This window comes from Puma concolor, chromosome F2 (assembly GCF_028749965.1).
Source record: "Puma concolor isolate L17-30 chromosome F2, mPumCon1.1.hap2, whole genome shotgun sequence".
Taxonomy (NCBI): Eukaryota; Metazoa; Chordata; class Mammalia; order Carnivora; family Felidae; genus Puma; species Puma concolor.
This window is the reverse complement of record NC_141684.1, coordinates 72,510,895-72,535,071: the sequence shown is the minus strand read 5'-3', so window position 1 is coordinate 72,535,071 and position 24,177 is coordinate 72,510,895. Positions and strand designations below refer to the sequence as shown.

Sequence of the window (24,177 nt, the reverse complement as noted above, 5' to 3'; positions counted from 1 at the left end):
CTCAATTTCAGGGTCCACTACATATCTTTTACTTTTCTTTCCCGGGACACCATCAAACAGGATCGACTGCAGGTCAGTCGTTTGCACTTTGGTTGATGTACAAATGGCCCTTTGAAATTCAGTCCTACGTAAGCATCCCTATCACCAGCATTCATATTCTGAGTCTGAGGTGCCTAAATGTGGAAAGAAGAAGGGGTTTTCCAGATCAAAGATTAGAAAGCCCCCACACAACCACATCAACGGACCCCGCAAGCTGAATCAAGTAGTTCATTTCAGTCTTTTGACTCAAAAGATGTATGGTAAGTAAATTTGGTTGCTTCCATTAAAAAAAAAAATTGGAGGGGGAGATATAATCAACTAGATATGACCCTAAAGGACATGTGAACTATTTTTTGTTATGTCTATTTTGTTTTTTTCAGGGAGAGATGGTTGGAGATTGCAAGGAGCACTGGATGTTAAGTCCAAGAACATACCCTGGATGTTCACTCACCAACTGTGTCGGGAGCAAAGAGGCTGGGTGCCTGCACCCAGTTTTGTTCCAGGGCCTGAACACAGGCTCTACCCAAAGAACACCAAGGTGCCTTCTGAATCCACAAGAAAACGAAATCTTCAGATGTCGTCTCTGGATGTCAAGTACAATGAGGCTATACCTACAACCAATGTTCGGTGTGTGTGGCATGTTTGCGTCTGGGAGATATTAAGTCTTTAAGTACAGGACAGTTTTGCAACCATTTCTTCATTATTTTTGCATACAAGAAACAACAGAAAGGAAGACTCCCAGGGCTTGTCTCCACTTCTCAGAGGCTCTGCCTGCAGCTGCCCTGCTGCGGTTCTGGTCTAAGGACAGACCCTGACCCTTTGCAAGCCCAAGGCTTCTCCTCCCTCTGCTGTCATGCCCGTCCTTCCTCTCCCTGCCCACGGGTCCAGCACAGTCCTTCTTTGCTGCCATTTTCAGGGATGCTCCGCGTGATTTTTATTTGTATTTAATGTTTTCAGTACTACGGCCTCTATCCAACACACCTAAAATCTCACAACACACACTTATTGCACCTGTAGGATTTCCAACTTTTGGCATCACAAAATCCCTCCAAATTGGGATTATGAAGTCTTCGGTTTTACAACAGTAATTGTAACAACAGATAACATTTATTAAGTGCTTGCTTTGTGCCAGGCACTCTACTGCTTTACAAAATTATCTCATTCTGTCACATCTAACTGCATCTAAGCATATGCTTACATTTACCAGTAGCGCTTAAAATTAATTAAAATAAAGACATTATTGATCATCTTGGAAAGCAATGGCTCAATATACTAAAGTCCATAGAATGAAATACCTTAAGGTCTTACAAAACGTACAACACTAAATTACTATAGAATACTATTAAATTTACGCTTCTATCATGGAAAATAAAGCTATTCCTGGTATGTTGTACCCACTTACGTTTTCCCCTATTTTCATGCCTTTCTCAAACTCCTAGAAACGAGAGCTTCTAATATGTCAAATAAATACAATTAGATTCATACATTCAATTCGATCCTTTGAGAAATATATAAAGCAATTTTGTTCTTGCATTAACTCCCAAATTGTTTTGCATAATAACCAGCCTGACATTAATTGTGCTATGAGGGCTGAAAGCAACAGGAGATAGGACTTTTACTAATCCTTCACATTCCATTTTCAAGCCGTGTGCTGTTCCTGATCAAAACTCTTATTTATTATCAAGAATTGCATTATTCTCCGAATGACGGAATTTTCTCTCGGAGACAGGAAATGAAGGATTGCTAACACCGGGAATGTATTTTTCCTGTCTCGGTATTAATACATGATATATATTCATATTAATAACAACTCTGAAAACTAGTTTCATTTCTTCTACACATAAGCAATCAACAGTATGTGCAAAAATATGAATACTAGCAGCAGTGACGTGGGGATACAACACTGGGTTTCTTCGGAATGTACAGCCATTTCTAATATTGCATTAGAGCACGTGTATAGGCAACTGTCACAGATGTCCATCAAAGCTGGATTAGATGAAGACAAACAACGCAGGCTTTGAGGATAAACTGAAGGTGCGGCTCAAAAGTTTCCGTTTCTCATCCAAGGGCACTATAGGATCATTGTCTTCCTCCCTGAGGCAAAAAGAACGAATCAATTATGTTACTGACATCCCTCCACGGCAGACTGAGACGTCTGTTTCACAGTCCAACAAGAGACAGTGCACACTAAGATTTCACAAGAAAACGTGGAAATTTCAATGATCTCTTCCTGCTCAAGTCTGTCGTGTCTGCGGTTTTCCCATAAAGTCTACCATCCTTTTATTTCTGTGAAAGGACCGATGAATGCAAAATTGCACAGAAATAAAGTTGTTGTTTTTTTTTTAATGTTTGTTACTGAGAGACAGAGAGAGGCAGAGCATGAGCAGCGGAGGGGCAGAGAGAGAGGGAGACAAAGAATCAGAGGCAGGTTCCAGGCTCTGAGCTGCGCACAGAGCCCGACGCGGGGCTCGAACTCACAAACCGCGAAATCACGACCTGAGCTGAAGTCGGTCACTTAACCGAGACACTCAGGCGCCCCAGAGATAAATCTTTTGAATCGAAATAAATGCTTGACCTGCTAAACAACAAATTTATGTATCATGCTTAATAAGAAAATTAAGCTTTAAGGTATTGTCATTAATTTCTTATATAACAATCACAGACGGTAACTGCTTGAGCACGAAGACTACTTCTTCCCAGTCTCCAAGTAACTTTGTGACTCAATTCTATTAAATGGATAAATAATAAATATAAAATAATACATGAAACAATAGTCCTTTTTGGGATAATGAATTTCCCATTTAGGAAAACATTCAGCTAAGATTTTCTTTTCAGTGACATAGACGCACATTCCCAGTGATGGGAGTGGCCAACTGTTATACAGTTCCTGTGGGTTAACAGGTCCAGCATTTTGGACAATAAATGCCTATTAAAATTCAGATGCATATAGTTTTTTTAAGTTTATTATTTTTTAAAATATAATTTATTGTCAAGTTGGCTAACATACAGTATACACAGTGTGCTCACGGGTAGATTCCCATGACTCATTGCTTCCATACAACACCCAGTGCTCACCCCAGCAAGTGCCCTCCCTCAATGCCCATCACCCATTTTCCCCTTTCCCCTGCCCTGCCCCCATCCACCCTCAGTTTGTTCTCCATATTTAAGAGTCTTTTATGGTTTGCCTCCCTCCGTTTGTAACTACTTTTTTCCTCTTCCCTTCCCCCATGGTCTTCTGTTAAGTTTCTCAAGTTCCACATATGAGTGAAAACACGGTATCTGTCTTTCTCTGCCTGACTTATTTCACTTAGCATAATACTCTCCAGCTCCATCCACGTTGCTACAAATGGCCAGATTTCATTCTTCCTCATTGCCAAGGAGGATTCCATTGTACACATAAACTACATCTTCTTCATCCATTCATCAGTTGATGGACATTTAGGCTCTTTCCACGATTTGGCTATTGTTGAAAGCGCTGCTATAAACATTGGGGTACATGTGCCCCTATGAATCAGCATACGTTTATTTCTTTTTGAGAGAGAGAGCAGGGGGCGGGGCAGAGAAAGAGGAGACAGAGAATCCTAGGAAGGCTCCATGCTATCAGTGCAGAGCCAGACCTGGGGCTCAAATTCATGAACCATGAGATCATGACCTGAGCCGAAACCGAGAGTCAGATGCTTAACCAACTGAGCCACCCATGTGCCCCCAGATGTATATACTTTTTGAGCTGAAATTATATTCCTAGGAGCTTATTGTACAGATATAACCACTCAATCAAAGATTTTATGTGTAAGGATATTCACTGCAGCAAAATAATGGAAACAAGTGACTTCCTTCCTTAATAAAGAATGACACAATAGAGCACTTTAAACATGTCCACATATGAGATGTGTGCATGGATGTGTTGTACATACATACATACATGTGTCTGTCCACGTATGCATATAGACATATAAATACTATTTCTGGAACAATTTATTAGGAAATATTTGTAATGCTGGGGTATATTTTTCCAAACTACATTTCAAAGAAGATAGTCTAATCAAATCTTTAAGATCCCAGATAGAACTTCAAAGGTAAAATAGGACTTTGTGTATATATGTGATAATTATAACTCAGTAAATTGTAAGTCAAAGTAACACAAGAAACTGATGACTGCAATTCTGAAGCCACAGCATTTCGGAGCGGAAAGGAGCCTAAAGGTCATGATGTATACATTTTCTGCCAAAGTAAAATAACCTAGAGTCCCCTGTTTCCTAAAATGTGTTCCACATAACTAAAAATTACTTGGAAAAATGAATCCATGTTCCAAAAAACTGTAGAAACTCTGGTTAAATGCAGTAATACATGGTTCTTCTATACAAAACCACCTCAAAGTCTCTAACACACTGATGTGCACTGTAAATCTCCAAAAGGAGGTAATTGTGTCCAGGAGTCTCTAAATTTGTAGACAATCAGCTTGTGACTTAAACACCTTAGTGGGTATCTTAATGGCTGCATAGGACACGTTTGGAAAAGGCTAGTCCACAAGACAAACATATTCCAAGTTTATGAAAATAATGAAATTTCATTTTAAGAATATATGAAACAATTCTTAAAATTAAACTACCATGGTCCAAAACATCAATTAAAAAAGATAAAGTAAATATGCAGTCTCCCCAATCATACAAATTTACATCTTAACCCAAAGCATTTGAACACTTGAACATATATCCAAAGGGCAATGGAAGCACATGCTCATTGGTGTCTTATTCATTTTGAAGCTCTAAGGGTCTGACGTAAATGGTTCTCAATAGATGCCAAGTGAATTCTAGTCTACCAGAGTGTGGACCCTCCTGGTGAATTTAGGCACTCACTCTCCTAAAATCTCCCTCAAGGAGCAACTAAAGATACCCCATGTTTACGGAGCTTTCTCTCCTCTACAAAGCACATTGAGAATATCTTTGTATTAGCTCCCCTCCAACCCTGCCCCCCCAACCTCCAAAGATAGATGCTTGATCTTGTTCACTGCAGATACCAGGTTATCTGGGAAAATATTTCAATTGATCACAATCTGGGGTATGGATTTGGAATCAGGGAGACTGATTCAGATCCCAGCTCTGCCATCAACTTGCTGTGAGATTTCAGGCAACCCACTTGCCCTTTCTGGGCTTCAGATAACAATAACTACCTTCATATCATTGTGTGAGAATCCAGCAGGACAACAGATAAAATGTGACAACAGGGAGTCCTGGGTACATAACTGAGCTACCAGTGAGGATTTCAGTTGATTTAACAGACGTCTGTCTCACTAACTGAAAATTGAACCACGCTATGGCCTACTATTTTCCATCGCATGTGTTCAAAGTTTACTTTTCAGAATGTCAGAGAAGTTTTCATGGGATGAAATTATACTTGATCTCATCTGCGCTGTGTTCCCAAGGTCCAGAGCAGTATCTGGCCCACAGCAAATTCTCCAAGAAAATGCAAGTGTGTGTGTGTACACATACACAAAAAGTGTAACAAAATGACAGTGGCAACTTTAATTTTTGAAAATTTGTATCAAAATGACACATTCACATAAAGAGTTAAATAGTTCTAAAAGGTTTCTTATGAAAACTATCAGTCCTGTCTCTTATGCCACCAACTTCCTCAACTCTTTTAGCCGATTATTATACTAATACCACACGGCTATAGTGTGATGGCATTACTCCTTTTCGATTGTTAGTATTGTCTGTTTGACTCTCCCCACCAAGAAAGAAAATGCGACCCTCCTTCCTCCTGTGAGATATCCAACCCCCACGCCCCCCCCCCCACATCACCCACGTGCATACACACCTTTCCCTCACTCCGTCCTTCTAATACGGTTATACATTTTGGCTGGATCAGTTTCTATTCTATTATTTCTATTACTGTGAGAATGTAAATCTTGTTCAGAGCTGAATTATGTGCATTAGTGTATCAATTTTTTTCCTGCACAATTTTTTTTTCCTGTGGAGTGAATAATTACATTGGTTTTTTCCTACCTTAGTTTTCTCTGTACGCAATCCAAAACTACCTCCCAATTGTCTGACTCCCCAGAAGTTAAAAGACATATCCTGCAGTCTATCCATTTCATCTTTCTGGGAAAAGCTCTAGAACGTTCTCATCTGCTCACATCCGGACTCTTAACCTCTACCCTTACACCCTACTTCACAATCATTCTGGGCATCTCCTTTGCCATAATCTGTTTTCCTGGCTTAGTCCATTTTGGTGAAGCACATCTTCTAGTAGCTTCCTAGGAAATAATTTTCAATAACTGTGATATTTAAAAATGACTACTTGTAGTTTGGGGAAAAAATTCTAGGTGTAATTTTCTCTCAGAATTCATGCTTGACTTTTAGCTTCCTGTGTTGCTATTTAGAAGTCTGACATTCAAGAGGCTCCTGGGTGGCTCAGTCAGTTACGTATCTGACTCTTGGTTTCAGCTCAGGTCATGATCTCGCAGTTCGTAGGTTCAAGCCCCACATCAGGCTCTGTGCTGACAGCAATGAACCCGCTTGGGATTCTCTCTCTCTGTCTCTCTCTTTCTCTCTCTTCCCCTTCCCTGGTTTAGCTCTCTAAATAAATAAATTTTAAAAATTAAAAAAAAAGAAATCTGATGTTCAAATTCCAGGTTCTTTGATTTTGAATTTTTTTCTCTCCCTCTCTCTCTCAAAATAAATAAATAAACTTAAAATAAATTTTAAAAAAGAAGTCTGATGTTCAAATTCCAGGTTCTTGGATTTCGAATTTTTTTCTTCCTGTAATTCCTCCCTCAGTGTCCAGAAATGATAGTGCCTTGCTAGTGGGTGTATTTTGATCAAGCGTGCTGGAAATTCAATGGGTCCTTTCAAACTGCAAATTTATACCCAGGAGTCCTGAGAAAATGCTTAAATGGTTTTGTTACTGCTTCCTCTCCTCCGTTTTCTCTGTTCTCTAACTTTGCCGATTATTTGAATACTGGACCTCCTAGACTGGTTCTCCAATTTTCTTATTTTTAGATCTCCTTTTTTTTTTTTTGCTCTACTTTCTAAGAAATTTCAGTTCTGCCTTCTGACTCTACTATAAAAGTTTTCATTTCTGCTATTATGTTTTCAATTTCCAAAAGCTTTGTAGAATATTCCTTTTCTTCCTAGCATCCAATTCCAGTTCATGGTGGCAATTTCATCCCTTACCTCTCTGAAGACATGAATGATCACTTTTTTGAACTTTTTCTTTTCCTAAGTATTTATTTCTTATACCTTACCTTCTTCGGTTTCTTCTGGGCCCTTCTATATTACAGACTTTCTTCAAATATCCTTAGCAGCCCTATCTAAGAATGGGAACAACCATTGTAAGAAAACCTGGGTGAAGGCTCCGTGCGCACAGCAGGCACTTACTTCTCTGTCCTGCCTTCACCACAGAATGAACCGGCTGGGCCATTTAATTTAAAAAGTCCCTGGGGTTGCTCAGACTCTCCAGAAAGACCCTGCCAGCCAGCCCCCTGCCTAGAGAGTAGAGGCCTTTCTGCCAGTGTTCTGGAGGCCAAGAGGGGGAGGAGGGAAGATAAATAGGACGGTGTAATTTAATAATCCTATTTTTCAGTGAGGTGTCCTGATACCCAGTGCACCCATGTCCCGTAACAGACTCTCTCGTCAGCTGTTAACCACTGCAGATGACTTTAGCTCCCTCTCACTCCACCTTCTAGAGATTATCTGTTGCCTCCAATTCCTGAGACTTTGAGAGATTCTGTCACGTAAACAGGCTTGTTCCTCACATCTGCTAAATCTGTTACCTCACAACCGTCTGCTTCCAGCTTCTACAATATTTTTGCTGCTGTCTCTTTTGTTTTCTCTATCCTTGCAGGTTTGGGCACTTCAAATAAAATCTTTCCTGTTATGCTAATGCAATTTGTGGTGGAACCAAAATTAATTGCCTGTGTTCCATGGATTATCATTATTTGACACAAAAGTTCTTTTTCACACATTTGTGTATTTTCTAAAGTTTCTACCGTAACTATACTACTTGGCAATCAGAATGTAAATTTACTCAGTAAAACCATCTACAGAAATGATACTGTCAATATATAAAGGTGGTCAGCTGGGCTTGCCCCCCTTTGGGCCCTCCTCCAAATACCCATTTATGGATATATAAATAATGAGAAAGCTTAACTCTAAAAAAACAATGTTCTATTATACGATGATCACTATTCATAGTGAGACCCTCAAGTATGGCCACAGCCTAACAAGTCTTCTAAATCATCTGCTATTTCAGTATAATTGTAACAGATGCTATCTTTCCTGTGACTATTTCTGAACTTCCAATGACCTATGAAGAGACCCTAGGGAATGAGTGCATATCGAATCACTCCTGGGAGAATTTCCTGAAAAGACCTCAAAAGTAAACCAGCATGCAAAATTAAAAAATAATAACAAATAATAAAATAATAAAAGGCACGCGTGCACACGTGTCCTGCTTTTGAGGCCACTGCAGGCCCCAGGGCTGACCTGAGTTCTAGTGAGTCTGGCTCAGCTCACTGGTAACCCATTAACGTTTCCCTCTATAAGAGAATTCGGTGTAAAATCTCCAAAATAAGAGTCTTTTAAGAAATAGGGATATGATAGACATGAGTATTCTCTCTTTCCGAGTGGTCGTTTTGTCCTGTTCACTAGAAGCACACTTTCTCAGGGCATTTTTCACATACTGCTTTAATTTGGAGTTAGCCGTGCTCCTGATTTACTCCCAACACTAGGCTGTAAGCCCTCTTGGGCAAAGTCTATGTCTGATTATGTTTACATTTTCACACAGCCCCTAGAATACCACCACACACAAAACAGAAGGCTAACATTAAATGTTCTCCCATTACAAGCAAGGGCACATGACCAGCTTTCTCCCCCCCCCCCAACATACCCACGGACAACAGCATCAGGTCAAGGAAGGAAAATAAAGAAAGGAGGAAGAGAAAGGAAGAGGTCAGGCATGCCCAGTGCATTCGAAGATTCAAAGAAAAAACAGTGAGGAAAATGCCACCGTATGTGGAAAAAGAAATCAAAACATATCAGAAGTCAGAAAGGGGTACCAGATTATTTCATATTATTCTGAAAGTACTACACGGTGCCATAAGTATTGAAATTAGAAAGGAGAAGATTATTAAATTGTCATTATTTACACATGTGATCATGGTCTATCTAGAAAATTCAAAATAATCAGCTAAAATGTTACTGGAAACTATGCAAAAGGTTAGTTAAGAAAGCCAAGGACAATTATTCGTTCAATGAAGAAATATTAACCAATAGAAAAATATAATGGAAAATGACACTGATCAAAATCGATAATGACAGCAATAACAACAGTAATACCTCACATGTGTGGAATGTTAATCCTCTGCAAAGCACCATGCTGTGCATTTTACTTTATTTCACTTCACCCTCACATCTCTATGAGGTATTACTCTTAGTACCTTTACTTCATAGAGGAGGAAACCGAGGCTGAAAGAATTTCAATAATCCGCCCAAGCTGTAGAACCAACTGGAGGTGCTATGCTCCCCATCGAGCCACACCCAAGGTTGACTTCAGAGCCCAAACACACATCCTGTAGTAAATCTATGAAGAACGTAAAAACTTTAAGAAGCACCAACCCATGCATTACTCCTTGATCCAGATTTGATACTGGAAAGATACCAATTCTCCTTAATGTACTCTATACATTCCATGCAACCCACATGTAATACTCTAGTAAGATTCTTTTTTCCTTTTCTCAAACTCTCTTTTTCCTACTCTCTTTTCTTTTACTCTATTTCAATCCTCCCGATAAGATGATCCTATAGTTTATCTGGAAAAATTAAGCATGCGAAAATCGCCAGGAGAATTCTGCAGAAGGGACTAGTGAGGGATCTTGTCCTACCAAACACTGAAACAGACACAAGCATGTGGGAGACGCTCAGGAATAGGCAGATTGGTGCAACAGGTGAGGGCCTTCAGCAATAGAACCAAGTAGCCACGGACTGAAAATGTTGTATCATAGTGTTGCCCTGTTCAGTCAGATGGGCAAGGATGAAAAACCTGAAAACAGTTAATGTTGGTCAAGGTGAGGAGAAACTGTAGTTACTGGTTAATGGAAGCATAAATGGAAGAGTAATTTGTATATACGTGCACTTAATTCCAACTCTCTGACCCTGTCATCTCATCGCTAAGAATGTGTTAAGGAAATAGATGCATAAATCAACCATTTTGATTACAGCAAATTACTACAAGTAACCTAAATGTATAACAATAGAGGATGTATAATAACGTACAATGCATAATAATAATGTCCTCAAAATCCGGGGACATACATACAGGTAACTTATTTAGAAGTAATCATGTAAGGGGTGCCTGGGTGGCTCAGTTGGTGAAGCGTCCGACTTAGGTTCAGGTCATGATCTCAAGGTAAGTTCAAGCCCCACATCAGGCTCTGTGAGGACAGACTGGAGCCTGAAGCCTGCTTCAGATTCTGTGTCTCCCTCTCTGCCCCTCCCCCCACTCGTGCTCTGTCTCTCTCTCTCTCAAAAATAAATAAAAAAAAGTTTTAAAAAATTTAAAAATAATCATTTAGGGGCACCTGGGTAGTTAAGTCATTGAAGCATCTGACTCTTAGTTTTGGCTCAGGTCATGATCTCACAGTTTTTGAGTTCGAGCCACGCATCGGGCTCCACGCTGACAGTGTGGAGCCTGCTTAGGATTCTCTCTCTCCCTTTCTCTCTACCCCTCCCCTCCTCACTCACTCTGTCTCTCTCTCAAGATAAATAAATTTAAAAATATTAAAATAAATCATTTTAAAGTATGGAATGTATCTAAAGTAGGGAATGTATCTATTTAAGGACATAAAAAGATATATACTATCAAGAAGATAGAAAAATAGCCTGGGGCACCTGGCTGGCTCAAATGGTACAGCATGAGACTCTTGATCTCAGGGTTGTGAGTTCAAGCCCCACACTGTATGTAAAGCTCCACTGTATGTAAAAACAAAACAAAACAAAAAACAACAATAGTAAAAAAAAAAAAAAGAAAGAAAGACAGATCCTATGGGGTGTCTGGTTGGCTCAGTCAGTAGAGCATATGACTCTGGATCACAGGGTTGTAAGTTCCCACCCCATGTTGGGTGCAGACATGACTTAAAAATAAGAAAAAATGTAGAAAATCTTCAAAGAAATAAGAAAAATAAAAATAGCCTGAATATAATCCCATAAAGAACATTATATATCTACATATCCCACTGAAGATAAATGCATAGTGAGAGATCAAATGGACACAAATAAAAATAAAGCTAAGTATTCACTGGATACTTACATCATGGACCAAAAACACGTTAAGCACTTTGTATTCAATCTCCTTGTTCCTTCACCATTATACTTAAGGACATCTTTTAAGTGACGAAGAAAATAACTTAGAGAAATTAGCAACTTTTTTCAAGATCACACAATGATTAGTGGTGAAGTCAAAATGGAACCCAAGACATCCCCACTGTGCTATGGGGCCTCCGCGTTCAGCCCAGTGCTGGTGATGGCTGTCACTGACAGGAGGGTTTGGGACATCATCGCTTCTTCATTTCCCTCTATGTTGTTTCAATTTTCTGTCATGAACATGTATCATACTTAGAGACATGGGAACAAAGAACAAACAAACAAAAAAAAGAAATCAAAGGTGACTCCATAGGCAGATGGAGATGAACACATTTCAAGGAATTAAGGAGGAAAAAGATGAGGGAGAGATGGAAAGTATACTGAGTGATCTAAAAAAATGGCAGAAACACCTATAAAATGGTCAATCAATGATGCAAGCACACGTTGGTGAGACGGGGAAACTGAAGGGACCCCATGAAAAACTGCTTTTTTTGGCTCTTTTTCCTGTTTTTATTCTTGCTGGGACCTACACCCTTGCCTTCCACATGCCTCACAGAAAGATAATGTATGTCCTCATTGCAGAGAAGTCAATAATCTCTTTGGATTCTTCCAGCACGGTGGGTAACATCTAAGGAGTGACCAGGCAGGGTCGTCATGAATGTTTTCCAAGACCACTGAGTCACCGAGACCCCTGGCCCCAGGGCACACCTAACTTACAGAGGACACCTAAATACTTGTCTTTGTTCCCAGATGCCTGCCAAGACATGTGCTCTGGACCACCATCCTCGATAAAAAGCCCAGGTCCCAAGCAAGGATGAGGCTCTCTCCCCTCTCTTTTCCTTTTCAAGTCTCCCAGACACTCTATCTGCACTCTACGTCCTCAGTAAACTCGGCTCTCACTTCCTCTTGGCTTGAGTTTGATTTCCACTCTGCACGAAGCCAAGGACTATGTTGGCTGGTCCTGCAGGATCCACTCTAGGTCCGAGACCCCAGTGAGCCTGCATCATTAGCACATCCCTTAGGGAGGGTGTTTTAGCAATATGCTACCAAAAACGAAAACACGTGTGTCCCTTCCTCCCAGAAATCTCAGCCCCAGGAAATTGTCCAAAAGACATAAGGAGGCAAATATATACAAGGACTTCATAACTTTCTGCCCTTTGCTATTTGAAATGTGGCGCAGTGACAAGAGCTCGGAGTTTGCAGTTAAGCCTACCTGGGTCTGAACTCTTGTTCTGCACTTTACTGGCTGTGACCTTGAGCAAGTTAGTCAACCCCTCTTAGCCTCAGTTTATCTCTAAAATGACAATCAGAACACATGCCTCCCAGGATTGCTGTGGGGATTAAATGAGATACAATAGAGCACCGTGTCTGAACTGTTAACAAAGCACTCCTTCTTCTTGTTCTCACCATTCACTAATATGTAGAACTTAGAATGAATACATAAACTTTAATAAGAACTCTAAAATAAATCATACAGCTTGGTAATTTCTACATTATTCTGCATCAGAGAATCATGAAACATTAAACTTAGCTTTTAAGACCATTCAGTAGTAAACCTATGTTATGATACTTTGACACTTTCTCAATCTCAATTAGCAGTAAACCAATTAACAAAACTTTCCTACACTACAGTGAGTCACATTTGTCTTCCTTCTTCACTAATCCCTGGTGTGTTGTAAGGGTGATTGAGTATCTAATTACTTCTTAATTGAATGCACATATTATACATTTTTCACTAGTTCAAGCTTAATGCCTTCAGTCCAGAAATCAGAGTCAATGAAATTAAGTTGAATTGGGATTTGGGCAACTATTATAATGAGAGAAGGTTTGTATTACGTCTAATTATAAGTAAATGTGGATTTTAGCATTATTTCCTATGGAAATATTTCAGGTACAGGAATGTGCCATAAATGACTAATTTAGATGATTAATAACATTGTTATTCTTATTTACAATCTTTTATTCCTCATTACAGTGATTTTATTGCTGGGACCCACTAAATATAATCATTCGTTAAAGAAAAGATACCATTAGAGAATCATTAGTTGTACCAAAATCAGAACGAACATTCACATCTGTGAAAAACTAGATGAGTTTCTCTGCAGCATAAAAGCTACAGGAATTCTCACATGCTGCAAACAGAAGAAAAACATAAATCTTGGAATCTAATCAGTTACATTAATAAAAAACATTTATTTATGGTAAACCGTAAAAATATTACTATCAAAATGGCATTCCAAATTCAGTTAATACTTTACAGAGAGACTATTTCATGAGGTTTTTTTTTTTTTTTTCATTTTTGCATTACAGAAGAGTAAAACAAAGTCTGAAATGGATATTCTCCAACAACAAAGGTTGGTTTGCTTGTTTCTAGATACAGGGAGCAACCATCTGAAATAACTGAGTTGAAGATCTCTTCAGGTAGACGACTAGATTAAGTAACTTTTTAAGGTCCAATTCAACACCATGCTTCCAAGATGTCCTAAAAAGATTTACTGTAGACAAGCCCTAAAGACCTTTATGAGTTTCTAACCACTGAAAGTACAACACGAATTCAAAAATTTTGAAGGGAACTAAAAAAGCACTGTAATGGAAAAGAGAAGCCATCCAAAACCAATGTGGTTTTCTTGCTTTAACAATAAATTTGAGAATGTGTTAGCTACCTAGTGGCAAATTTCTTGATTGGAGAAACCTCCACATTATCTAACAAACATATATGTATTTCTTCCCAAGATATTGGGTATTGTCTAGATCATTTTAGCTTTGTATATTATCAAAACAAGTTTTATTTGGAATGTTTACTTAATTAAAACTGAAGTATCTCCCCAAATAAGGCAAACCTATATTCATATACACACACCCCTAAGGTCTATGCGGTTAAAAAAAAACAACTTTTTATGGCACATTTTTATTAAAAATATTTTAAAATATATTGTCTCTCACCCTTTTGAGCATCACGTCAATATCTATCTTTCTCTTACGTGGTTTCTTCTCTAACTTATCCTTTTCCCTTTTTTGGGAGATGGCTTCTGTCCCTAATACAGAGGTCTGGGGTACGTTTCTCCACGCTATCATGCCATAATTCTTTCCTCATCCTCCTGCCATTTCATTTTCATGCTGAGATTTCAGATTCCCTAGGTTTTGCTATATGTAAGCAATTTGCTATATACAATCATCAGGACTGTGACTATTACATAACGAAATGAAACTATTAAAAAGAGGACTTCAGTCATTCTGTCCTGTTTCCATATCCCCTTGGTAACTGTCAACACCTAGCAATGTAGCACTAGATCTAATTCAGATAAGTTTCCCAAGGCACATTTTCAAAAGACTCTGCACCTTAATAATAGATGCCAATAATAGAACCTTTCATTATGGATGGCGAGAACAAACTACAATACCACCCAACTCCAATGGCAGATGACACCAATTTGTCACAGCATTCCCTCCCACTAGGTCACAAGTGGATTCAGTCTCCTTTTCAACCAATCACAGCTGACACAGAAGTTTGAGGGCTCCACATTATCCAGGTCTTTGATCTTTACAAATCTTCCTTTAATAATCCTACGCAGAAGAGAGCAGAATGCTCTTGTGATGGTCTAGGTAAGGGATGAGGCTAACTTCATGGGGTGTGAGGTTGAGAAAGGGGACACAGAGATAGATTGGGGAGCTATCAGAAGGCAAATCTGCAGAACTGGATGATAAATTGGAAATGTGAGATGAGGTGAGGAAGAGAGGTGTCAGGTATAACAGGTTTCTAAGAAAACTGGAAGAGAGCCAGGTCTTTGGAGAAAGATCATAAATTTACTCTTGTGTATAGTGAGGTTACGATGTCTTTGACATATCCGAAAGAAAAGTCATACAGACAGCTGGGCATTCAATTCTGGATTCAATTCAACTCTAGAACTTAATAGAGAGACCTGGTCTTGGACTATAAATGCATGGGTCATCTGCATTGGGTGGCCACAGAAACTGTAGGTCTAGGTAAGAGCATGCGTCACAGGCTGGACTGTGAGGACTCCCAACAGTAAGCGGCCTCCCTGAAGGTCCATTCGAGGGCTGAGCTTTTATGCTTCCCTCGTTCTGGGATGATTGCTTTCCTAAGTCTCTGTAAACTTCATCATGAAAAAGAAAAACTCAAGAGAATGGACAGCAGATAAATGAGGAGAAAATTGAAATGAGAGCCTCTTTAAAAATACAGTTTTCTTAGGAAGTCTCAAAGTGGGAAAATGGAGTCAAAAAATTGATTTGGGGAAATTACCAAAAACGAGCACCCATGATGTAAAAGGCATAATAGAACATGTTTAGATAAGGTAACCTGGTCTCAGTAATTTTTCACTGGAAAATATATTCTCTAGATTTAAAATCATGAACCCCACCATCCTTAAGGTATCAGAATATAAGAATGTTCAACATACAAGTTGGCCCACGATTGCCAAATATTCTCTTATCTTTCCCCCAAACCCAATCTTGTTTTAATTCATGGGGGGGGGGGGGACAAAAATTAAATCATTCCCCAATTGTTATCCACAATAAATAAATAAATAAATAAATAAATAAATAAATAAATAAAACATTTCTAAAACATAAAAAGAAGAAAAGGATAAATACGGAAGCAGGGATTATTTTCCTTGTTGAGTTATCTTGAAAGAAATGCTGATATAGCTTTGATGTTTTTCATTCTTGGGTTAATAACAATTTTTATATCACATAATCAAAACATAATAGATAGGTTGAGCACCCTTGATATTTTGGCCTTTTCCTGAAATTATTTTGAAATCCTTTAGGAAATCCATTCCATTTTCAAGAAATTCTATATGATATAGTAAATAGAAAACAGCTATATCCAGCGAGTTTTTCATTTCTCACCCTAATGCTGTGCATCAAGTTAAATTATTAGAGTGAGGAAAAGTCCAAGTTCTATTGACTGAAAATATGGCTTTGAGCTTTCCATTTGTCCTAGAAGGATAATAGCTTTTACCTACTTGGTCATTCAGAGTTGACACTCTCCCTTCCCCACATAGCCCCTCCTTTCCTATAATGCCTTATCCTTTTCCAACCTGTAACTCCTCTTAGGTTATAAAAGAGAACTGATATGAAACTGATGCTTGTGATGGCATTATTAAAGCTAAAAAGACAACATTATTAGTTGAAAAAGTGTATGTGGGGAAGAGCTCAACACAGTTCAGGATAGCTTCAAAGACCCAGAAAGAAAAATGAGGGCAAGTCTGACAAAGGGATCATTCAAAGTCATTTGGTCAATAACCCCTCTTTTTTCTTCTTTTTTGTTTTACTTTTTTCCCTAATTGGAAGCATACTTTTATTTTTCCCCATTTCAAGGGTGGGGGGTAGGAAACAATTTAAAGAGCCTTGTGGCACTGGTTTTACAGAAAATAAATAATATAATTAAGTACAGCTACTGTAAACGTGTGCAGCTTAACAATATTTGAGTCACTGGGAAATAAGCAAGTCTTTGAATAGCCAGAAAAGCTTTAAATAATGGGCTAATGCTTTGTGAAACAAACAGGCAAATAATCATCTCATCAGAACATAAGTACCAGTATTGAGATACCAAGAACAAAAGTAAACTGTCTTTTTCCTGTCTTTGCACAGCTTTTACGAACTGTATACTATTTTGTACACATGTGTTGTATGGATATTTTATACCAATGTTATTGTGAATGACTATAAAGCATTGACGATTTTCTTCTCTCTCTTTTTTTGCAATGGCTTTTAAACTTTGTAGCTATCTAACTGCATAACTTATAAAATACTTACTTTGTATTTTTACCTTGTATAGATTTTTATATATGTATCAAATGAACAAATGCCAAATAAAGAGAATGGAAAAAAAAAGTAAACTGGACCTAAACTTTGGTCTTGTTTTTTGTTATTACACAGATATGGTTCTCACACAGAAAATTCAATGGGTAATGGATCATTTCATGTCCACTGGCTCCCAGAAACCTGAACTAGCACTGCAAAACTAAAGAATTTCCAGCACCTGGATGAGTTATAACCTAGTTCTTTAAACAAGTATAAAACCATAGTTCATACTTCTTAAATGGTAATATAAAAAGTCACAGATTATTCATGGAATAATAAGTCTTGGTTATCAAAGCTCTCCAGATGTCTAGCCATGTCATATAAAAAAAAAAAAAAAGTCATTTTAAGTCCAAAAACTAAAGTTATTTTAGTAAGACATAGCTAAAATAAATCTGAATTATTTTAAACATTTTTTAGAGAACTACCAGAATTTTTTTTTTCCTTTTCAGTTCCAAGAGCTTAAATGAAACATTCATGCATTAAATTCAAAGTCTGACTGTCAAATCATTCCACTTTAATAAAAATTTGAATTACCGCCCTTAGGGCATTATTAAATATCAAATAAAAAGCACACATCCATAAGTTTGATTTCCCAATATAATTTTATGTAGAACTATGACTAGATTTGTATTACACATTTCAAGATAAAAGGGTCAAAAATATATTCATAGAAGGATGAAGTCAGAACTGGAGTTGCCTTTGAAAGAACCATTCTAAGGAATTTGGGGGAAAGTGACACCCTTTAAGTAATCTTGGCCACAAAGATGAGGACACAAATCCACCCTCCTTTTAAAATGCCTAGGTCATAATTGATTTAAAGCCTTGAAAATTTATTCTTTACCTTCCTACCATATAAGGAATACGAAGTATCTGAAATACACATAATCTCATCAACAACATTTTGGTCTGCGTGCCATGTGTGGGGGAGACAGAAAAGAGCGACGGTTATTTAGATCTTTACAGAAAGGCAACTCTGGCCTAGGACTAGATATGGATCAAAAATTCAAGGTAGGGGCGCCTGGGTGGCGCAGTCGGTTAAGCGTCCGACTTCAGCCAGGTCACCATCTCGCGGTCCGTGAGTTCGAGCCCCGCGTCAGGCTCTGGGCTGATGGCTCAGAGCCTGGAGCCTGTTTCCGATTCTGTGTCTCCCTCTCTCTCTGCCCCTCCCCTGTTCATGCTCTGTCTCTCTCTGTCCCAAAAATAAATAAACGTTGAAAAAAAAATTTTTTTTTTTAAAAATTCAAGGTAATAATCTGATTTCATAAAAAGTGTCATTTATAGTTACTGGTATTCACAGAGTACACTAAAACCTAGACTGGAGAAATCAATAAATTCATTTTCACCCAACCTCACTGCACCTCCTGCCCACCCCTCCTACTGTGTTGCTCCTGTGAACCCACCGTCCCTCCCTTCTCTCTGCTCTAATCTTCCACCTTCCCTCCTGCTCTCACGCCTCCTGGCTGCAGCCCCATTCTTCCTTAAATAACAAAGGCAAGTCAGGGAAACTCAAAAGCTACAACCCACCACCTCCTTCTCCCTTCCTATAATAGCCCAGAAAGTGTCCACTCTCGTAACAAAGCAGTATCGACATTTGCTTAGGATTTCATCCCTTTTCGTTTTCAGCAGTCTCTGCACCCAACGTGGCGCCTGCACTCAAGGCCCCCAGATCAAGAGTCGCATGCTCTTCCAACTGAGCCAGCAAGGCACCCCAGGTTTCTTCCCCTTTCAACTCCTCAGGGACCTCACAGCTAGGATCAGCCCCTCTGAGACATCACAAGACACCTCCCCCTCCTCCCTTCCCACTCAACTCAGGCCTGCCTGCGCAACACACATCCCTCCCTCAGCACGCCACCCCCCACCGCCAGTGTGGGGATGCTCTCTGACCTCTGCCGTGCAGTGGGTAAGAAGAAGGGCTCTGCCGGTCAGGCTGCCCAGGTCCAATTTCCAGCTCTGCCACTCAGGGACTGCATTATTTTAGCCAGTGATCTAATTTCTCTGTGCTTCAGGAACTTATTTATAAGGCTGCCTGTTAAATTTTAGGAGCACTTAATGAGATGATCCCATGTAGCATCAGAACATTATACACATACACATACATATACATATGCATAATCTCCATGCCAATGACGACCATACTCAGTTCAGACCTCCTTTCTGATCTCCACTCTCGAAACTCTAGTACCTACATGAGGGGTCCACCACTGTGACTGACAGACCATCTCTCATTCAACGAGCTCCAACCCCACTGTCTTTCCAACCCAGAGTCTGCTCTGGCTTTCCTGCCATCATTCAATGGCACTTCATCCACACAAGTTTCTAAAGCCCCCAATTCCCAGAAGCTATCTTTGGCTATTTCCATCTCCTTCCACCATCATCCAATTTATCAACAAAGTATCACTTTCAATGTTTATTTAACACACTTTAACTTTTCCGCATCTCCACTGCTCCTATTCTAGTAGCCAAGACTCTGTGTCTTTCACCTCGGCTACCCGGCAGACTTCTAAAATATCTCCCTCCCCCTCCCCCTTAGCCCACTATGACCCGATCTGTTCATTCCCCAGCTACTGTGATCTATTGAAAACACACATGAGGTCCAGCCACTCCCCTGAGTAAAAGTCTTCATGGGTTCTCAGCACATCAACAGCAAAATAAAGTTGCCTTCATGTGGCAGCCAGAGGCTTCGGGGCCTCCGAGATAAGAGCTCTGCCCCTTTGATTCCTACACGCCAGATGTACAGGGTCTCCCTTTGTACCTCAACGCATCAAATTCTCACCTCCTCCACAGGGAGCAGCCCCTCAGGGCCTTTGCAAGAGATATTCCCTCTATCTGAAATCTCCTTCACTGCATTTTCTTCTTCTTCTTCTCATTCATGGATTCATTATAAGCTGTAACTGTATGTTTTTGAAGTATTTGTTTTTCCTCTGTCAGGCTCCCCACATGAGATTCTAAGTTTCATGAGAAACTTAGAGACGTGTTCTTCTGACCTTTGGATACCCAGAACCCTCACATAGTAGGCGCTCGATAATGATTTTTGAGCAAATGTATTTTAATTCTTTAGTTCCTCCATTGTAAGGCTTAGCTTAAAGCACTCTTGGGTTTTTCTCCCTTGTTACCATATATGGATTACTCTAAGTCCCCACTCGTTCCTACGAAAGCAACTTTGCCTGGTTGGCCCTCACCATCTCCAAAATCAGAAGGGGAAGAACTGTACTGGCTAAGCAATGCAGAGTCAGTGAATGACTGGAATGTGGCTGGCTGATACACGCTATGCGTAGTTCTAAAGAATTTCCAGGGGCACCTGGGTGGCCCTGTTGATTAAACATCCTATTCTTGATTTTGGCCCAGGTCATGATCTCACAGTTCAGGTCGTGAGTTCAAACCCCGTATCGGGCTCTGTGCTAACAGCACGGGGCCTGCTTGAGATTCTCTCTCTCCCTCTTTCTCTGCCCCTACCCTACTCACGAGCGCGTGCGCTCTCTCTCTCTCAAATTAAACATTTTTAGAAAATAAAGAAAGAATTTCTAATTTGCCTATAGATATTCAAGACACAAAGTATTATATGTCATGATGGATTCAAGGTACAATGGAGATGCTTCAACTCTTAAAAACCTTGAATCTAACAGAGAAACAATAAGAAATACACACATAGCTAACTGGAAGAAAGAATGTGAACTGAGAGGCACAATTTAAGGGAGAAGCAGAGAATTTGTGCTGAGAACAGTATTTGAGTTGGGCCTGCAGGGGTGGGAAAGAATGTATGAGCAAAGCACATTCACATAAGAAAAAAGAAGTCTGGACAGAACACTAGGAATATGTGGTATATAGAGAGAGGCAAGAAAAACGGATGGGGAAACACGTGGACAAAATGATCACCTTTTAAAATTCCAACGTCCACTGTCTAGCTTGTGAGACCGTGAGCTTCTCGAGGCTACAGATTTCTACTGACCTGGGACTCCCACACACCGTTCCACCCGCACAGTATGTGAGCTCACACTCTCCACGGTCCATTGAACAAAGTCCAAGCTCTGACCCGTTTGCCTACGTTAACTCCGACAGATGCTTTCCTCTTGTGGGAAGCAGTGGTTGGCCAGCTCAGGGAACTGACCTCTGTATGCACTCTTAGGCAATGCACAAGGTAAAGAAATAATCCAGCATATATACAGCCATTTATGTATATTTGAGCTTTCCCGTGTCTGTGACGTTTTATCCTGTTAGCTCTATGGGGATAAGGTATACACATATTGAATTCGGTATGTTAAAATGCATAGATTATGTCTTAGACAATAAAGAAACGTGCCATATTCACGTAACTGACAAGCGTTTCTTGATCTATCAAATAAAAGCACTTGCACAGGTCAAGGGTTTTAATGCATGCCAGATCTGCCCTCGCCTACCCTGATAAATAAGATCGAATCTGCATTAGACAAGGGTCAACTCTGAGGCTCACACACTCCTCCAGTGGCCTCCTTTTTGTTCCTCAGTCATCAGGAGGTGACTGCTGCCGTTTCAAGGCTACAGCATAGGGAGCGCTTAAAAAGGACTTAACCTCTTTACCTGGAGTAAAGAGGGGCCGCCTCTCTGCCTCGAGGCTCCTTATCTCATGAAGGTCAATATTAAAGCAAAACGACAATTAAAGGCTGCTCTGGTGGGAAAATAGAAGGATGGCAGATTCTTTCTCAACACTGCGTGAAATTTTTAAAGCCACCTGATTTGTAATTAACAGCGCTTGCGAACGTGTGATCCGTTTTATCAAAATGAAGTGCACTCACGCTGCTAAATTATCAGCATCACCATGAGAATAACTCTGGCATGGCAGCTTCACGTAACTGTGTGCCCTCTTTTCCTTAATCTGCACATACCCAGATGAAGGCAGTCTCGTTCCTGTTCTCGTTGGCTACTGAAATGCAGCTCTAATGACTCTGTCACTAAGTGGCTGAGTGGGTCTAAAATTGTCTCCCAAAATCCCGTCACAGCCTTCCACAAGTTCAGCCCCCTTGACGTGTGTCCTCAGCCTTCGAAATTCTTCGATCTGAAAATAAAAACAGAGCAACACAAGCTGATTATTTGCTAGACATTGCATAAATGACTTCAAATATGCATACATTGTAAGAGTTTTAAAAAATAAAATTAAAGTTGACCTTCAGGAAGAGCAAAACCGTCTTAAGTCTTCCAGACCTGAAGAAGGCATCAGACACAAGTGGCACCCAAGCAACGAAGCCCGGAGAAGAGGAGACACCGAAGTCTCCAGACAACCCCAACAGCCACAGAAACCTGCTGGACTCATTCACGCGAGAATGATACACACCTCCCCAAGAGCTTGCATGGTAAGACAAGGCGGACAAACGAATGAGTGCTCTTAAATGCTTCCCAAGTACAGCTTTCATTAATGGATTCTGGTCCTGCCGTATCCTGATTAGATAGATCCTGATTAGATGCTGGATTCATCAGATGGAGGTTTCCTTCACCACAAGACTCCCTCTGCCGCGCTTCCAGCCTTCTGGAGCGCACAGGCCCAGTGAATACCTCCGACTGTCCAAAACCGTAAGCCCAACTTCCCCCCCTTAGCAATATCGATTTTCAAGTGCATCTCCCTTTCTCAGGCGGCTTCCCCAGATCCCATGGATGCTCATTCCACAGGAAGGAAGAGATCCCCAGTGTCTCAAGGATCAGTATATCCAACCTGCCAGGTCTCCATCTCCCAAGAACCCACTCGCTGCCAGGACCCGCCAAACGCCAGTGAAGCAAGAAGCGAACGTGATGAACATTCAGCAGGCTCATTCGCATTCGTCGATTTAGCTACAGGACTCATCACCTGATGTTCTTCTGCGTAAATGTCGCACAGTCACAGGACACGTTCTTTGCCCCTTCCACGGGGAGAAACCGAACAATGAAGAAAGTTTCCACGCGAGCCAGGTGTGACAAGTCCCAGTCAGCCTGCCCTTCTCCTGGCTTCACTGCCACCTCTTCAGGATTCTCATCACTCAGGGGCACTTGGGTGGCTCTGCTGGGTAAGCATCTGACTCCTGATTTCAGCTCAGTTCATGATCTCACAGTTTGTGAGTTTGAGCCCTGCAGCAGGCTCTGCACTGACAGTGTGGAAGCTGCTCAGGATTCTCTCTCCCTCTCTCTGCCTCTTCCCTACTCATTCTCATTGTCTCATTCTCTCTCTCTCTCTCTCAAAATAAATACATAAAACTTAAAAAAAAGTTTTTAATTTTTTTTTCCAACGTTTATTTATTTTTGGGACAGAGAGAGACAGAGCATGAACGGGGGAGGGGGCAGAGAGAGAGGGAGACACAGAATCGGAAACAGGCTCCAGGCTCTGAGCCATCAGCCCAGCGCCTGACGCGGGGCTCGAACTCATGGACCGCGAGATCGTGACCTGGCTGAAGTCGGACGCTTAACCGACTGCGCCACCCAGGCGCCCCCAAAAAAAAGTTTTTAAAAAGAAATTCTAGGGGCGCCTGGGTGGCGCAGTCGGTTAAGCGTCCGACTTCAGCCAGGTCACGATCTCGCGGTCCATGAGTTCGAGCCCCGCGTCAGGCGCTGGGCTGATGGCTCAGAGCCTGGAGCCTGTTTCCGATTCTGTGTCTCCCTCTCTCTCTGCCCCCTCCCCCGTTCATGCTCTGTCTCTCTCTGTCCCAAAAATAAATAAACGTTGGAAAAAAAAAAATTTAAAAAAAAAAAAAAGAAATTCTAATCAACTCAGTATAACCTGTATCCTCCATATTCCCGGATGTGGAACAAATGTGCTTTAAAGAGCATCGATTCACCGAAAGTTCACCAGGAAAACAGGGCTTTGTCTACAAATGTTCTTCATACAGCAGAGCCACAGGATTCTGCCATTTGTGAGCTACAATGAAATGCAGGAGATCAACTGATTCAGGGGTTCTAATAAAAGTCTGGAAACCCCAAGAGATTTTGGAGGGCCCATGAAACCCTTGGATGACAT

General features: G+C 40.4%; 1 protein-coding gene across 1 annotated transcript in view; it reads right to left on the bottom strand.

The window, feature by feature from the left end:
* Nucleotides 1–967: 967 nt before the first annotated feature.
* CA8 (carbonic anhydrase 8 (inactive)) overlaps nt 968–24,177 on the bottom strand; it is an 89,567-nt gene continuing 66,357 nt past the window's right edge. The window contains exons 8-9 of the mRNA XM_025922570.2: nt 22,085–22,254; nt 968–2,133 (exon numbers count right to left, since the gene is read on the bottom strand). Of these exons, the coding sequence (XP_025778355.2) occupies nt 22,120–22,254 (135 nt within the window). The 3' untranslated portion in view covers nt 968–2,133; nt 22,085–22,119. The remainder of the gene's footprint in view (nt 2,134–22,084; nt 22,255–24,177) is intronic.